Consider the following 15,959-nt stretch of genomic DNA (forward strand, 5'->3'; position numbering starts at 1 on the left):
TTTAAGCGTTTATGTTTTGTTATACCGACACGTTGTTTTAACAAGTGGAGCACAAAACGGCACACAGTTGTGTTTTTAGAAGTTAGAAACGGCATCAAGCTTTAGTTGAGGATACTAATTAGAAGAGGGCAAAAAAAATTACTTATTCACCAAAAAACACTCAAATCTCTTAATCTTCGGAAGAAGACTATAAGTAGAAAACACTATTCCTAATTAAAAAAATGGACAAGACTCAAATTAAGAAGTTCAATCCAACGACATTAGTGAAGCGGAAGCTGCAGCTTTCTCTTTCTCTAGGTCGGTTTCAATCTCTTCCAATGCCAGCTTTCGCTTCTTGACCTGTTTCTCCAGTTCTCTGATCCGTGTGTCGTACTCTACCTGTTTTTCCAATGCCTGATCCAGCTTCATACGCAACCATTCCAAATTCCACCCTACTTTTATCAGATCAGAGAGCGTATCATCTGCTTTCTTCAGGTCTTTCACGGAGAGATCCTTAGCAGCTTTGCACAGTGTCTTGATTAGGTCAAGCAGAGCATTCATGTAAGCGTTCTTGATGTGTTGATTCTTTAAACTGAAACCCTGTGCGAGATCTGGATGTTTCTCAAAGAGTGTCTTCACCACATCAACCTGTGATGATGAATAAAAAACAAAGGTCAACCAAATTAAATTTATCGAACTCAAAATATTGAAACAAGAGGATATTAAGATTACCTGCGAAACAAGAACCTGAAAGCCGTTGACCTCAATAGTTACATCATCTTTGTTCTGCAAATCTTCAGATGAAGAGGAATCATCATGAGCTCTCTGTTCACTACGATCAGTACTAATCTCCTCAACTTGTGATGCACTTAATGTGTCAATAACTTCAAGAACTCCTACTTCAGCAATAATCGTAATCTCCCCATTCAACAAGAATCCACCGTTAATGGCAATAAGACTGCTTACAGGAACCATGTCTCTAAAACCGCAAAACCTAGTGTTCTTATCAAACCAGCGCCATCCTTCTGTAATTAAACATGTAACATGATCACAACCATTGTGCATATACATATATGATTTACTTTTATGGCATATACATTGTAACATGATCACAACCATTGTGCATATACATTGTAACATGATCACAACCATTGTGCATATACATTGTAACATGATCACAACCATTGTGTAATTAAACATGTAAGATGATCACAACCATCGTGTAATTAAACATGTAACATGATCACAATATTCATCACTATTTATTTATCTGACATAGCCAGTCAATGAATCATGATCACAACCATTGTGTAATTAAACATGTAACATGATCACAACCATTGTGTAATTAAACATGTAACATGATCACAATATTCATCACTATTTATTTATCTGACATAGCCAGTCAATGAATCATGATCACAACCATTGTGCATATACATATATGATTTACTTTTATGTACGGTATGTGCCTCAGAAAGGTGATTGACTAAAGTGAAGCGATAATCCACGTATCTTCTCCATCCATCAGGCAAAAACTCAGTACCAGCAACGTCTAGATACAGTGACAAATACTCAACATCATTTCCTTTAGGTAAGGCCAGAAGACGCCTGCAAAGAAAATTTAGTCAATTACCAATTTCACGCGAGAAAAAATAAAAAACCCTAAATAGATGAAATCATTGGAAAATTAAGTTCAACTCTTACCACTTGCAGCCATCAGCGACGAATTCATCCGAGTAAATTTTCGTGGATTGGAGAGAGGAGAAATCCTTAATCACCCAAGTGAACTTTTTGTAATCAACTTCATTCCCCATTCTTCTCTGCAATCAAGCTACCAGAAGGCAAAGACAAGTTATTAAAAAAAAAAAAAAAAACCCTAGAATTAATTTGTAAATAATCGAACAAATCAAGCAACCAAACCTAAACAGAGTTTCAGACAGTTAACACCTCTTAAAACATCAAACAAAGTACCATAATCGACTTAGCGAAACAGAGTTTACGAAATAAAAAATAGTAAAGATTAAGATTTAAGATTTTACCTTCTAAGTCGGAGATTGAAGAAATAGCCCCAAAGGAAGGAAACTTGTTTGATACGACGAACAGTCGAACACTAACTTCTTTGACTGATCTGTATCATGTTTTTAGTCGTAGATAACAGACTTGGGCCGAGGAGTCAAAAAGCCCATTAGAAAAATATAGAAAACCCTCGTAAGCGTTTACGTTTTGTTATACCGACACGTTGTTTAACAAGTTGAGCACCAAACGGCACGCAGTTTTGTTTTTTGATGTTAGAAACGGCATCAAGCTTAGTTGAGGGATACTAAAGCGGAAGAGGAACAAAAACAGAGAGGTTTACACTTGCAGAAACATTAGTTATTCAGCAAGAAACACTCAAATCTCTTAAACTTCTCCGGTTAAATGAGGATATCTTTTCGTACCTCTTGTTTCAAGGAAGTTATTAAGTAGAAAAACAATATTTCTAAGTAATGGACAAGACTCAAATTAAGAAGTTCAATCCAACGACATTAGTGAAGCGGAAGCTGCAGCTTTCTCTTTCTCTAGGTCGGTTTCAATCTCTTCCAATGCCAGCTTTCGCTTCTTGACCTGTTTCTCGAGTTCTCTGATCCGTGCGTCGTACTCTACCTGTTTTTCCAACGCCTGATCCAGCTTCTTACGCAACCATTCCAAATTCCATCCTGCTTTTATCAGATCAGAGAGCGTATCATCTGCTTTCTTCAGGTCTTCCACGCAGAGCTCCTTAGAAGCTTTACACAGTGTCTTGATTAGGTCGAGCAGAGCATTCATGTAAGCGTTCTTGATGTGTTGATTCTTTAAACTGAAACCCTGTGCGAGATCTGGATGTTTCTCAAAGAGTGCCTTCACCTCATCAACCTGTGATGATGAATTACAAAAAAAGGTCAAACAAATTAAACTTATCGATCTCAAAATTTTGAAACAAGAGGTGAACAAGCTTTGTATTATTAATATTACCTGCGAAACAAGAACCTGAAAACCGTTGACCTCAATAGTATCATCTTTCCTCTGCAAATCTCCAGATGAAGAGGAATCATCATGAGCTCTCTGTTCACCACGATCAGTACTAATCTCCTCAATTTGTGGTGTAAGACTTAATGTGTCAATAACTTCAAGAACTCCTACTTCAGCAGTAATCGTAATCTCCCCATTCAACAAGAATCCACCGTTTATGGGAATAAGTCTGCTTACAGGAACCATATCTCTAATACCCCAATTCTTATTGTTCTTATCAAACCAGCCCCATCCTTCTGTAAATTAAACATGTAACAACAAGATCCATCACTGTTTTATTTATCTGACATAGCCAGTCAATGAATCATGATCACAACCATTGTGCCTATATAGAAAAAGTGATCAGCACTGTATATGCTGATCAGATCAATATAAAAATATGATTTACTTTTATGTACGGTATATGCCTCAGATAGGTGATTGACTATAGTGAAGCGATACTCCACGTATCTTCTCCATCCACTAGGCAATGGTTCCGTAATAGCTTCCAGATACAGAGAAAAGTGATCAGCTTGGCGGTTTCCGTTGGGATTAGCAACAAGACGCCTGCCAGAAAGAAAGAAAAAGAAAGTATTATTGAATGCTCGATTGATAATATATATATATACGATCACGTTAATAATGGACGAAAGAAACTATGCATTTACCAGTTAGCGTCACCAATTTGGATTGGAACAGAGCAACACGACTGTCGCAAGTCTTTCACCACCACCCCAAACCTCTTAAATCCTTGATTAACCATTGAAGTGATATAAAGATTCTACTAGATAGAAGAAAACGAGAAAACCCCTTTTAAAAGTTCAAAACCCTAATCAGACGCACTGAAAAAGAATGGAAACGAAGAATCTTGTTTCTCTGCGTCGGACGATCATGCAGAGGAAGAAATAGAGGTTTACAAATTGCGCGTCTAGTGTGGTGGGATGTTGGTTCTATTTATATCCGGTTCGTTTAAGGTCACCGACTTGAATCGTTGAACCGGATTGATATGACTTTGGGCTCTGTAGGTGCTTTGACCTTAGTAAACCGGTTCAATCCTCTTGAGGTTTTGCAAAACCGTTTCAATCAGCAATAAGGGTTCTATTGCAAACCCACATCTTTAGAAAGGATAAAATCATCGCAAAATCTGTTTATATTTTCCAAGTGATTATTATTTTTTGAGTGTATATTTTCGATTACTAGTAGTTGTACGTACGTATATTTTCAATGGACTTGGTTTGTTTATTTACAGGCTCAACCGCTCAACAACAATGTATAAGTAGCTATAAATAGTGATGAAAACCAGAAAAACTACCTTCCACATTGAAGAAAATGAGACTTTTAAAGAAACAAATTAATTGGGGACCTGGAGGATGAGTTACCAGAGACATTACTTAATTCGTTCGGAACTTCTGAACTAAGTTTAAATCAAAACTCTTTGTTTCTCCAAAGCCTTATCCAACTTCTGATTCAACCAATCCAACATGAAGCCTGCTTTTGTCAGATCAGAAAGTGTACTGACTGCCAAGTTCAAGTCTTCCTCAGTGAGTTCCTTAGGCGACTTGCTCAATGTCTTGATTAAGTCAAGAAGAATACCCATGTAGACATTCTTGAGATTTTGATTCTTGACGTTAAAATTCGATGCGAGATCTGGATGTTTCTCAAAGATTTCCTTCACTTGGTTAACCTGTGAAGATGATGTAAACAATAAAAAAAAAAAAAAAAGGTCATATCAGTTTGTGTCAAAACATTGAAACAAGAGTTTAAAATCATTGTAAAAGCTTTATTACTTGTGATTCAAGAACAGGAAAGCCCTTGACTACAACAGTTACATCATCCTTGTCCTCTTCAGATGAAGAATAATAATCAAGAACTGTCCATTCACTATCATCACTAATCTTTTCAACTTGTGATGTGCTAATAGCTTCAAAAGTTTCTACTTCAGCAACAATTATGACCTCTCCGTTCACCAAGAAGCCACTATTTATATCATTAAGTTTTGTTAAAGGAATCATATCTTCCCAACCCCATTCCGGAGCTTTCTTATCAAACCACTTTCGCCCTTCTGCAACATTTCCACCCCATTAATTGGTTAATCAACACTGAATAGACAAATCAAATTGCTACTATCAAAATGACATTAGTGATGAATAGTATCTTACTTATTCACTTTTTCCCATGCATAACGTAACACTCATCAAAAGTTAGACAAATTTACGTACCTCTCTTAACGGAGAATTGCTCGGAAAGTTGATTAACTACAGTTAAGCGAAATTGTGTGTATTGTCTCCATCCACAAGGCATTGATTCGAAATCAACTTGCAGATACAGAGACAAGTGATCACCATTATTTTCCTCAGGATAGACAAATAGACGCCTGGGAGGAAAAAATAAAATTGAACAACCCAAAAAAAAATAAAAAATAATCACCAAGTCGTTATAATATAGATGAGTAATACCATTTGACGTCACGGATCAGAACTGGAACAGAAACATAACAATCTTGTAATTGCAAAGAGGAAAAATTATTTATAACCCAAACAAACTTCTTATCACATGGGTTCATTATTGATGTCATGAAGATTCCTCGTTCGCAAGAAGACAAAACTCTTTCAAAACTCAAATTTATAAACCAAAAAACCCTAATCAAACCTTTTTATGCGTAACCTAACGTAAATTTATATATAGGCGAATATATCTAGCTTTATTTTTTTGTAACAGATATTGTTAGATAGACTTGCACTACAAGAAATATCATTATTGATAGCACATAAGGATAGCACGGTTTTCATAACTGCTATTAAAAGTAAATTTAGAAATTTTGGTACTATGTAACAGCGTTTAAAAAATGCTATACCAAAAAATCACTGAACCAAAAGCTAAAATAACTTATCCATCGATTTGTATGCTAAAATTTTTCTCACCCTTAAACACTTTAAACATTTTTTTCCCTTCAGCATCAATGACCTAAAATTTTTTCTTTCTCCCCAAATTAAAATTAGGGCAATTTTCTTCAAGAAAGTCGGGAGCTGAGATCTCCGTGGTCCTGACCTGAGGAGGAAGAACAGAGAGAGACTCGTAATTTTTCAGAAGAGGAAGACTCATGAGTAAAGAAGAATTGGAAGAGGGGGATCTGGATGAGACGATGGTCTGGAACTCCTATGCAAAAATTGGTTCAACGAAGAAGTGGAAGAGGCAGATCTGGATAAAGACGACGGTCCATCCTCCTTTAATTCCACCAATCTCCATCGTCTTCTGTTACTGGTTCTTCGTCACGAGTTTAATTACCGTCGGAGAAACGCTCGTTTCAACTGGATCCTCCTCCAACCTAAACTCAAAATCACCAGCTCCGACTTTTTCCTCCACCGTGACTGTGACCTTCAGAATCTGCGACTTTTTCCCCTCTTTCTTGTCTTTTAAAACAGCACTAGAGTTCTCTCCATCGCTCGGGGCTGTGACCTGTGCTCCGTCATCGTAACTCCAGCTATATACGTAATCTTCTTCTTTTCTCTGGTTTTCAATTAATTAAATCATATGGGTTTTGTAAAGTCTTGATCTTTGATTTGTAATGTTCCTGTAATGGGTTATGGAGGAACATACACATCAATTGCAGAGAGACTATCCATGTCTTGTGTGAAATCGTTGTGTCGAATACAAACAGATGTTCTTTGATAATTTAGTATGTCTTTATCTCTCTTCTGCTCATATTTCGGTAAGCTACCAGATATTCTTGTGATTTGGATCTGCAATTCAGAGAAGCTGATTGTGTGTCATTTTGCAGTGTGAATTAGTGGTGAAGACTGCGAGGAATCTAACTGTGGTGACAGTTGAGTTCAAGGAGACTATGTAAGTCATTTACCTATCTCGTGCTACTTACATTGTTTAACTTTGCTAGCTAGGGCGGATAATGAGCAAGCCATCTTCCTCTTGAAAGCTTTTCTTCTATGAACTACACATTGGTGATTATAATGTTGAAGTTATGCTGATACAAGGTGAATGCTTTATTTATCCGCTTCTCTACTTGTTTTATAGATAACCTTAATTTTGATTCTACTTACCCCATAAGTCTCTGATTTTTGAGTTTGAGCTAAAATTTCATTTTTTGACCTGTCAACGTTTTGGGTTAGTGAATATCTTCCTTTAATTTACCACAAAAGCACCTTAATATTGTATTAACGAGTTGAAAGTATTGTATTAATTTTGATCAACGTCACATTCATGTGGATTTTCTCAATTTGTCAAAAGTTGGAATCCAAGAAGATAAGAACATACAAAGAGGTAAAACTCTCTTCTCCGTTAATAATTTATGACGTAAATAGTGAGTTGTTTATCTAGGCCAAAGATTTGTTGGTAGTAAAGTTTTCTGTTGTAATGTGAGTTTATCTGTTTTTAATGTTATACAGAGAGGAAACAACTATTAGCGAATAGCGATGTTGGAGGTGTATACAGAGAGAAGCAACAATCATTTTAATATTGGTACAAAAGCTGTAGTTGTTGGTGCTGGATGCCAAGGCATAGTCGAACATTGGGTGTTTCTATTTATGTGGTAATACCAGTTTGTTTTATTGCTCATCTACAAGATGGAACTTGGAGTAGAGGTATGTAACTATGTATACTCTTGAACTCTAATGAAAATCAAATCAAAAACATAAGCTTTAAGTTGATGTGGATACACATGATTACAGGGAATATGGACGAGAATGCTTACCGGAACAGTTCTTCAGACATGTGTAATGCTTTTGATGGGAAGGCGAAACCGATAGAGGAGAAGAGACCGAAGAGATCGAAGTTTGTCTCTATCCTTATAATGTTAACTTTTTGGATAAAACTTGGCAGCATAGTATAAGACTTGGTATGATATGTAAGACTTGTTTATATTAATGTTATGTTATGAATGTTGATGATTTATGAAATTTTTTTTTTATATCAATCCAGTTAGATAAAATCTGCAAAACTATTGTCAAATATATAAATTATAAAAATTAAATTAAAAAAAAAAATATATATATATATATATCCATATAGCAAAATAAAAATGCTACGACATAATATTAGATAGCACAAAATATGTGTTATAAATAACTATATTATAGCATTTGATTAATGTTATAAAAGAACAACATATAATAACATGTCAAAAACGCTATAATAGAGGTGATACCTAAGATAGCTGCGGAGAACATAGCATTTATGAAAACGCTATTAAACACATATGATAGCATTTATTGTGTGCTATGAATGTTGATTTTTCTTGTAGTGTTGAGACATTCCAACAAACTAAATTCAACATACATAAGATTTTTTAGGGATTATAAAGCCTATAAGTCGGAATATAAATCTTGAATACTTTGATTTTTGTATAGATTAACTATACACTTATTTTTACATAGCTATGTCAAAGCATGTATTGACTTCCAATTGCTCTGTTTCTTCATATTAAGGTTTTTTATTTTTTTAAAAAATATTGACTCAAGTACTCTGTTCTGACTTCTGATTTGTTATGTAAAAGATGTATACATATATATATTTCATACTTGATTAGACGTGCTTTATTGAGGAAAGTTAAAACAAAAACAGAGTTAAAGAAACAGAGGAATTTTACCTAGAAACATCAATTAGTGGTAAGGAAGGTTAAAACAAAACAAGAAAGAGAGGAGCTTTACCTAGAACCATCAATTACTGATATCAGACTGGAGTTTCAAACAACATCGCTGAAATCAAACGGGGTTTCAGCAGCCAAAGCCTTAGCTTTCTGTTTCTTCAAATCAGATTCTAAATCCGACAAGTTCAGCTTTCTCTTCTTGACTTGTTCCTCAAGTTCTCTAATCCGAACATCAATGGCCCGTTTTTACTCCTTCCTCAAGAAAGCTTCGTCCAGTTTCTCACGCAACCAGTGCAACTTCAAGCCAGCTTTTGTCAGATCCAGAACCGTTCGATCAGCTTTCTCTAGGTTGTCCATTGTGAGATCCTTAGGCGATGATTGGCACAGTGTCATAATTAGGTCGAGAAGAACACCCATGTACGCATTTTTGAGCTGTTGGTTCTTTATATTGAAATCTGATGCAATGTCTGGATGTTTTTCAAAGATTGCCTTCACCTGGCTTACCTGTGAAACAAGAAAGGTCAAATCGTTTTCTTACACTCGATTTGAAATTAGAGTTTTATATGTAAAGTTTCATGCTTAATTTGTTACCTGCGAATCAAGAATCTGAAACCCATTGACTTCAACAACTTCATTAACATCCTCTGAGGACTCCGACCATTCTTCAGATGAGGATGAGTATCTCTGTTCTTCATCGCTAGATTCACTACTCTCTGTGTTCCTCACCATTGATTACGAAGAAAAATATCTCAATTTCAAAAACTGGAATAGATAGCTGAGGATTAATTGATCTTCAGTGTTGCAGCAAGGAATGGGGACCGGAGAGGATATTTATATTTGCAAAGTTAAGATAGTTATATGAAGAAAGTGCATGCATTTGTGACTTGATACTCTTGTCATACATTACATATTAATGAACTGGTAAAATTCAATACCCAATGGATATTAATGTTGTCCATCCAATGGAGCCACTTTTTTTTTTTGGCCGGCCGTGTGCCACACTCAGACATTACTCTTACAACAAGAAACTTAATGTTTAAAGCATTAATAATTTTATGGAATTCAATTTTTGAGAATGATTATTTTCTACTAGTATAAAATATTAAAATTTCTCGGACTTGATTACAAATACATGTGCTGCGTAAGACCATCAATACTGGCAGTAAGGCTCATCGTTATTCAAAATAATATATTTTAATTATTTTAATTAAATATTATTATATATTTAAATAATAAGTATATGTGCTGCCTAGTATGTTTGTTTTTTCGTTTGCAGCCCTATATGTTCATTTATTGAAGTTCCAGCAGTTACAATGAACCTTTTTAATATGGAGCTCTCGGGTTGACAAACAAACAAAATTTGGAGATCTCATCGAACAGTGTCAAGAAAAGGGTAAATCTCATACCTAAAGTTACAACTTCCACTCACAACTCTCCCTCCTTCTTTACCATTGCAGCATTTAGGAAGCTCCCCAATGATCTTATCTAAACACGTCTTACAAACCGTAAACCATAAGTCACGCGTACACTGCACCATTCCGTACAGCTTCATCTTCCCGAGATTCATCTCCCCCTTCTCGTACAACAATAACTTGTCTGATCTACGAGTAGCTTTCGTTGTCAACTCAGTCAGTAGAGCCTTTGTCTTAGCATTGAACGACACCGGATCACTTACTTTCTTCGTGCTGTACATATAGAACTTGTTCTTGTCATCGATCTTCTCGAAGAAAGCGGTGGGAGAAATCTTGAGAAGACATTTGTCAAACCAAACTATTCCGGCCTTGTTCATTGGACATCTTCTACGTAGCTGACACATACATAAAGATATATACTAATTTACGTATGACATAAGTTTTTTTTTTGTTTATGTGTTAAATGCCGGTAAAATTAGTTCATTTAACAAACTGATTATTGTGGAAATCATTAGATATCTACTAGTGATTATATTTTGAAACATTTCAAAAATTACTAGGCTTTTTTTTTTATTTTTTTTTTTGCAAAACACTTAAATATTTTCTAAACAATTAAAAGCTTTCATAAAAATTGTGGCATTTTGGGCAAATTTTTGTCTTATTTTTGGAAAATAAAAACATTAATTGACGTGTATAAAGTTACCTCGGATGTGGCTGTGGTGAGGCAGGAACCACACTTGGAGCCGTAAGAGTCACCACGGCATTGGAGCAAGATGTAGACGGTATTGGGATCGTCGCCATGATATGCATAGACAAAACCTCTTACAAAAGTGTCTTTATACATGTCTTTGATTAGAAAGTTGAGGTTTCCTTCGTACGGGCTCTTGGGCTTGTATTTCCCTTCGGTCTCAGAGCATTTGTGGTTTAAGTACGCGTTGGTCTGGTTCATGGATGAAACATTGCGTATAAGAAAGACTTGTATGGCTACCACAACCAGATTAAGGACCAAAAAGATGCGTTTTGATATGGAGGATGAAGACATTGTTTCTGATTCTTGATCTTCTTTTCTTACGCAGGAGAATGCTTTATTACAACGTGGTAGACTCGAGGGAGTTTGTAGCTGATTTGGCTTTCATTAGTAGTTACTTAGATGAAATGATTATGTCAAAACGACTCTTTGTGTTTTACCTTACCAAAATTCGGTTGATTTAGAAGAGCTGTTTTTTTGGTTCTGTAACGGATATGAGAGAAGAGTTAGGGAGTTGTGACTTGGTATATGCGGCGAGTGAAGGGCCGATGAAAAAGTCTACTAAATTCAAAGGTTTGACTGAGTTAAAACTTTTTTTTATAAAGTTTTGATTCTTAACCAGAATTTCACACCGGTTAGAGAGAGGAAAAGAAGGGTTGTAGCCAGAACTGCTATTTTCGTTGAACCAAACCGGCAGATTTTATGGTTTGCGTTGATACCGGTTTATGGAAATAAAAATCATGAACAGAGAAGTGATCAAACAACATCATCGAACTTTAAAGGAGCTCCAATGGACAAAACCTCTGACTTCTTCGTCTCGCACTTGTGCATCAAGTCATGAAGCTGTTTCTCTATTCCTTGGAGTATGACCAAACCAGACTGTTCTTTCTCCTTCTTTTCTTTAACTTGGTCCAGCTTCTTCTCCAACCAATCCACTTTAAACCCCGCATCTTTCAAGTATGTCAGTGCAATGTCTACTTCCACAAGATCTTCATTGGAGAGCTCCTCAAGAGATTGGCACAGCGTCTCGATTACGTTAACCAGGAAATTCATGAATGTTTTCCTCAGATGTTGGTTCTTTACTTGGAATCCTACTGCAATGTCTGGGTGTTTTTCAAATATACGTCTCACAGATTCTACCTGCGAAATTAAAGTAGACGTACGCAGCATGTAAAGAGAGAGCATTCTTTGGAAATCTCTAAACAGACAATTAAGACCTGATCTCGATCACCATTAGTTTATTACCTGCGAAGGAAGAACTTGAAACCCATTAACATCAATGCTTTGCTTCACTTCTTGAGTCACTACGTCTTGAGTCTTGTTGACTAAATCATTAGACAGTACAGATTCCTCTGATTCATCTAATGTGCCAATAACTTCAAGAACTTCTACCTCAGCAGCAATCATGACTCGTCCATCTACCAAAAAGCCACTATCTTTGGCATTAAGTTTGGTAAGCGGAAGCATTTCTGCAAAACTCCATCCAGTAGCATCCTGCTCAAACCAACGCTGCGTTTCTGTAACATATTACATCCCTCATTAGTTAATCAACCAAAAAATACTGCACTGCATGTACTATATGCACCATTAGAGTAATATCTAAACAACTCTTCCACACATTAACAATCTCTCAGCCCTAATACTTACTAAAAGTAGACTGATGAAGGAAAATCTAAGATTGTTAATGTCTAGTAAGAAGGATCATCATTTACCTTTTTGGACAGAGAGTTGTTTCGAACGCTGATTTACTACAGTTATGCTAAATTTGACGTATCTTCTCCATCCAGAAGGCAATGGTTGACAATGAGCAACTTCTAGATTAATAGACAAGTAGTCTGCTCTACATCCCCTAACTAAGGCAAAAAGACACCTGCAAGAAAACCAAAAGTAAGAAGAATTTAAATCACCATCTATAAAAAAATTTGGGTTTTATTTTTCTTACCATTTCAAGTCACCGATCACGACAGGAACAGAGTAACACCTCTCATCAGTTTTCAAAGAGGAGAAATTATTTATCTCCCAACAAAACTTCTTATAATCTCCCTTCGCCGCCATTGAATTTTGATAAAAAGGTTCCTTGCAATCAAACTTACCTGAACATGGAGAAATAAGAAAACCCTATATAGTAATACATTTTTTTTTGGTTTTTGAACAAACCCGTAGTAATACATAAAAACAATAAACCCCAATGAAACACACTCTCGATACAAAATAAGACCTATATAAAATAAAAAACTATGATACCACTGCAAGCAATTTTGATATTTATTCAAACACAGTTTTTTAACAGATTAAAGATTAGTTCAATGCTTAGTTGAAGATTATGTTTCAATGTTGAACGAAGACATGACTTCTCGAAATTCGTGTATGGATTTCTTCGCGGTCAACTACAAGAAGACGAAGTGAAGAAAAAAAAAAAAACCTAGAACCTGAATGGCGGCGCAGACACACAACCCCGAAATAGGTTAATCGAAACAATCTATTAACAAAGTAATAACAATCTCGATCAACGAAAACCAACATACGTCTAAAAGACCACCATGGAATCGAACAAAGTCGAGAGAATTAAGAATAAAGGATTTACCACTTGAAAGTTTGTTAGCGAGTCGCTAGGGCTACTGACTATGGTGCAAAAAGAATATATTTTTAGCTTTTACCTTTTTGTACCGCATTATATATATATACTAGGTTCGGACCCGCACATACGTGCGGGGTTATGTTTATAAACTAATTTATTTTAGTAATCATAATCAAACTCATACTAATTGAGATTTTAGTTTGATTTTTTTGGTTTAATTTATTAATGTTTGAAAATTTAAAATAATAATGAGTTCACCAATATTTTAAAATTTGGAACAACATAATGGTTGGACTGATAACAAACTAAATCAGATAAATGATTGGTTAGATTCTATTAAATTAGTGAACTATCAAATCAAATATATAACCGCTAACAACGATGAAAACTCGTTTGAGACAAATACAAATATTTAGGGGTGGACGTAATTCTCTTTCCGTTTTATCATGTTCCATCATGTCCTACACCCGTTCTCAAATTTCCGTTGCATAAAAGAAAACATTCTCAATATGGGACCAATTTGTATTTTCGATCAAAAACATATATTCTCAATAGATATGTAATTTTCTTGTTTTGTAGATGCTATGTCAATTGGATGAACATCCGTTCATACCACAATCCTCCCTTATATACAATCTCTAGGTAAAAAATGTATGCTATCGAAAAAAGTCTTGATTTGTATATGCTTATGTATACGATTGAAAATTATAAATTTAACAATTCATAAGAATAATAAATGATAAACAGGACATAAAACATAGTATTGGTGAACTAAAAAAAGAATATAGTAGATGTTAGTAAGGTATATGCATATATGCAAACTTAAATACAGAGACATATACATTTTTTTTTGTTTTGCAGAAACAAAGAGATAGAACAATAGTGTTAGAGTGGTGTATATGATATGTGAATGTTAAATCGATTACTCTATTTATAGTCTGGAAAGTGTTCGCTAAAATGTTTTTACTTTTACGTTTAAAATAACAAAAATCTATAAAAAAAAAATCTTTTAAAAGCTTATTTATTTTTCAGTTAATGCATATACAATATGTTTGAATCTATATGGATGATTAGATTTGGATAATGAATTAATTGTCTAGATTTTGCAAGTCCTATTAAACCGATGAGAGTATAAATATAAAGTTAGTTTTAGAAATAATCCCTTAATTTTAGATATTTGGTAAACTAATTACTGATTTATTTCAAGATTTCTTAAAATAAATCATCTGTTTAAATTAAAGTTAAGTTATTTTCATATTACTATTAAAAATTAATTAGATACAATTGTTATGGAAATCTTGTTAAATGATAAGTTTTATTAATTGCAAAACTCTCTTATTATTTTATAAAATTCTAATAACTATATAAATTCAAGGAATTGTTAATAGAAATAATTTTGTTTTATTATAATATTTAAATTTTTCATTTTGTAATCTTATTGGCTGTAATTTTTTTAGAGTGACGGTATGTCAAATATTTAAATTTATTATTTGTAATTAATATAATTTCATAAAATATAGGAATGTATCTTTTATAGTTAATATAGTTTCCTAAAATATTGGAAGAGTTAATCATTTATTTCTTTAGTAATTGTTACCATTTTTTTTAGGGAAGTTTACTTATGAAAGAATTAATCATTTATTTCTTTTATAATTGTTACCACTGGTTTAGGAAAGTTTAATTTTTTTTAGTTTAATTATGTAGGCAAGTTGGTCTGTTTGGCAACATGGATATATGTCATGTTTTTTGTTTTTTTTTTATCCCTAAGTGTACTCCCCATTTAATAGTATATATATATGTAGGATTAATTAAATTATGAATTTTTAGAAAAAAATAAACCCGAATAAAAATCTAAGATAGGGGTAGGACTACGCCTTTCCAAAAAAAAAAAGTTAGAATAATTAAAACTAAATCGGTGGTACACCACGAAACAATATTTTATAATAAAAAACTAAATTTTTTAAAAATATGTTTGTTTGTTAGTTTTTTTTGGTTAGTGTTTAAGATTGTATAATTGTATTTTGATTGTTAATTCTAAAATTTGACCAGCTGTATACCGCAGACACGAGAAGACAATTATTTAGTTTTATTTATAATAATGTTACATTTTTACCGTATCGAATTTCTTATGGTTATAAAAATTTAAATTTTTAGAACTTTTTAGATTTAACCCGTGAAATAATTATATCCGTAAAAGTTATTATGCAGTATACCGCAAATTAAATTATATTATAAATACTCCAACTTATTAAATTTAACCCGTAACAAATTATTTTTACATTTTTTGTCAGCATATTAATAACCATTAAAGATTTTAATTGTTCATATAAAAAATATAGTTATTATTCAATATTAGATTTTTTTTAAAGAAAAAAATATTGTGAAGATATTTTTGGCATATGTTATTAAGTGTAATAAATTTCTAAATATATAAATTGTTTTAAGAAATTATAAACCAAATTAGTACATATATTTTAGGAATCTTTGAGATGTTGTTTTTTTGTGCAATTTTTTAGGATTAACTTTGTAAATAAGTATAACTTTAAGGGTAAAACACCAAATGTAATTCAAAAGTGTTAATATCATACAACAATATTAAGTCAATAACAACAA

At 33.8% G+C, this 15,959-nt stretch overlaps 6 protein-coding genes across 7 annotated transcripts; all 6 read right to left on the reverse strand.

The window, feature by feature from the left end:
- Positions 1–125: 125 nt before the first annotated feature.
- LOC104712520 (MATH domain and coiled-coil domain-containing protein At3g58280-like) lies at positions 126–2,094 on the reverse strand. 2 transcript variants are annotated; one of them, XM_010429435.3, is made up of 5 exons: positions 2,022–2,094; positions 1,687–1,813; positions 1,433–1,590; positions 712–1,004; positions 126–627 (listed from the first exon to the last, which is right to left on the reverse strand). In XM_010429435.3, the coding sequence occupies exons 2-5, from the start codon at positions 1,794–1,796 to the stop codon at positions 247–249; spliced, it is 942 nt and encodes a 313-aa protein (XP_010427737.1). In that variant the 5' UTR covers positions 1,797–1,813; positions 2,022–2,094; the 3' UTR covers positions 126–246. The 2 variants fall into 2 exon arrangements, with proteins under 2 accessions (XP_010427737.1, XP_010427738.1); XM_010429436.3 differs by lacking the exon at positions 2,022–2,094 and adding an exon at positions 1,903–1,991.
- Positions 2,095–2,361: 267 nt separating this feature from the next.
- LOC104715769 (MATH domain and coiled-coil domain-containing protein At3g58280-like) lies at positions 2,362–3,935 on the reverse strand. Its single transcript, XM_010433147.3, has 4 exons — positions 3,678–3,935; positions 3,419–3,576; positions 2,974–3,266; positions 2,362–2,874 (listed from the first exon to the last, which is right to left on the reverse strand). Exons 1-4 carry the CDS (start codon positions 3,770–3,772, stop codon positions 2,494–2,496), a joined length of 927 nt encoding a protein of 308 aa, XP_010431449.1. The 5' UTR covers positions 3,773–3,935; the 3' UTR covers positions 2,362–2,493.
- A 467-nt stretch (positions 3,936–4,402) lies between these two features.
- Positions 4,403–5,584, reverse strand: LOC104715770 (MATH domain and coiled-coil domain-containing protein At3g58280-like). The gene is made up of 4 exons (XM_010433148.2): positions 5,466–5,584; positions 5,229–5,383; positions 4,797–5,071; positions 4,403–4,693 (listed from the first exon to the last, which is right to left on the reverse strand). Exons 1-4 carry the CDS (start codon positions 5,582–5,584, stop codon positions 4,430–4,432), a joined length of 813 nt encoding a protein of 270 aa, XP_010431450.1. The 3' UTR covers positions 4,403–4,429.
- Positions 5,585–8,545: 2,961 nt separating this feature from the next.
- On the reverse strand, positions 8,546–9,418 carry LOC104712521 (MATH domain and coiled-coil domain-containing protein At3g58280-like). Its single transcript, XM_087467766.1, has 2 exons — positions 9,200–9,418; positions 8,546–9,112 (listed from the first exon to the last, which is right to left on the reverse strand). The coding sequence occupies exons 1-2, from the start codon at positions 9,335–9,337 to the stop codon at positions 8,855–8,857; spliced, it is 396 nt and encodes a 131-aa protein (XP_087323892.1). The 5' UTR covers positions 9,338–9,418; the 3' UTR covers positions 8,546–8,854.
- Positions 9,419–9,865: 447 nt separating this feature from the next.
- LOC104715771 (putative cysteine-rich repeat secretory protein 61) lies at positions 9,866–11,225 on the reverse strand. Its single transcript, XM_010433149.3, has 2 exons — positions 10,724–11,225; positions 9,866–10,415 (listed from the first exon to the last, which is right to left on the reverse strand). Exons 1-2 carry the CDS (start codon positions 11,060–11,062, stop codon positions 9,978–9,980), a joined length of 777 nt encoding a protein of 258 aa, XP_010431451.1. The 5' UTR covers positions 11,063–11,225; the 3' UTR covers positions 9,866–9,977.
- A 260-nt stretch (positions 11,226–11,485) lies between these two features.
- On the reverse strand, positions 11,486–12,823 carry LOC104712522 (MATH domain and coiled-coil domain-containing protein At3g58340-like). Its single transcript, XM_010429438.2, has 4 exons — positions 12,711–12,823; positions 12,481–12,638; positions 12,014–12,285; positions 11,486–11,908 (listed from the first exon to the last, which is right to left on the reverse strand). Exons 1-4 carry the CDS (start codon positions 12,821–12,823, stop codon positions 11,525–11,527), a joined length of 927 nt encoding a protein of 308 aa, XP_010427740.1. The 3' UTR covers positions 11,486–11,524.
- Between the last annotated feature and the right edge of the window lie 3,136 nt (positions 12,824–15,959).

Source organism: Camelina sativa, chromosome 9 (genome assembly GCF_030686135.1).
Source record: "Camelina sativa cultivar CO46 ecotype springtype chromosome 9, ASM3068613v1".
NCBI lineage: Eukaryota > Viridiplantae > Streptophyta > Magnoliopsida > Brassicales > Brassicaceae > Camelina > Camelina sativa.

Bases quoted from the DNA above. Each gene is read 5' to 3' on its own strand.
- LOC104712521 (XM_087467766.1), bottom strand. From the start codon at position 9,337: ATGGTGAGGAACACAGAGAGTAGTGAATCTAGCGATGAAGAACAGAGA. The intron at 9,113-9,199 runs GTAACAAATTAA...CTTGTTTCACAG, and splicing joins TTCAGATTCTTGATTCGCAG to GTAAGCCAGGTGAAGGCAAT.
- LOC104715771 (XM_010433149.3), bottom strand. From the start codon at position 11,062: ATGTCTTCATCCTCCATATCAAAACGCATCTTTTTGGTCCTTAATCTG. The intron at 10,416-10,723 runs GTAACTTTATAC...TGTATGTGTCAG, and splicing joins TCACCACAGCCACATCCGAG to CTACGTAGAAGATGTCCAAT.
- LOC104712520 (XM_010429435.3), bottom strand. From the start codon at position 1,796: ATGGGGAATGAAGTTGATTACAAAAAGTTCACTTGGGTGATTAAGGAT. The intron at 1,591-1,686 runs GTAAGAGTTGAA...TTTTCTTTGCAG, and splicing joins GTCGCTGATGGCTGCAAGTG to GCGTCTTCTGGCCTTACCTA. The intron at 628-711 runs GTAATCTTAATA...TCATCATCACAG, and splicing joins TTCAGGTTCTTGTTTCGCAG to GTTGATGTGGTGAAGACACT.
- LOC104715770 (XM_010433148.2), bottom strand. From the start codon at position 5,584: ATGACATCAATAATGAACCCATGTGATAAGAAGTTTGTTTGGGTTATA. The intron at 5,384-5,465 runs GTATTACTCATC...TTTTCCTCCCAG, and splicing joins CTGATCCGTGACGTCAAATG to GCGTCTATTTGTCTATCCTG. The intron at 5,072-5,228 runs GTACGTAAATTT...GAAATGTTGCAG, and splicing joins GCAATTCTCCGTTAAGAGAG to AAGGGCGAAAGTGGTTTGAT.
- LOC104715769 (XM_010433147.3), bottom strand. From the start codon at position 3,772: ATGGTTAATCAAGGATTTAAGAGGTTTGGGGTGGTGGTGAAAGACTTG. The intron at 3,577-3,677 runs GTAAATGCATAG...TCTTTCTGGCAG, and splicing joins CAAATTGGTGACGCTAACTG to GCGTCTTGTTGCTAATCCCA. The intron at 2,875-2,973 runs GTAATATTAATA...TCATCATCACAG, and splicing joins TTCAGGTTCTTGTTTCGCAG to GTTGATGAGGTGAAGGCACT.
- LOC104712522 (XM_010429438.2), bottom strand. From the start codon at position 12,823: ATGGCGGCGAAGGGAGATTATAAGAAGTTTTGTTGGGAGATAAATAAT. The intron at 12,286-12,480 runs GTAAATGATGAT...AATATGTTACAG, and splicing joins ACAACTCTCTGTCCAAAAAG to AAACGCAGCGTTGGTTTGAG. The intron at 11,909-12,013 runs GTAATAAACTAA...TTAATTTCGCAG, and splicing joins TTCAAGTTCTTCCTTCGCAG to GTAGAATCTGTGAGACGTAT.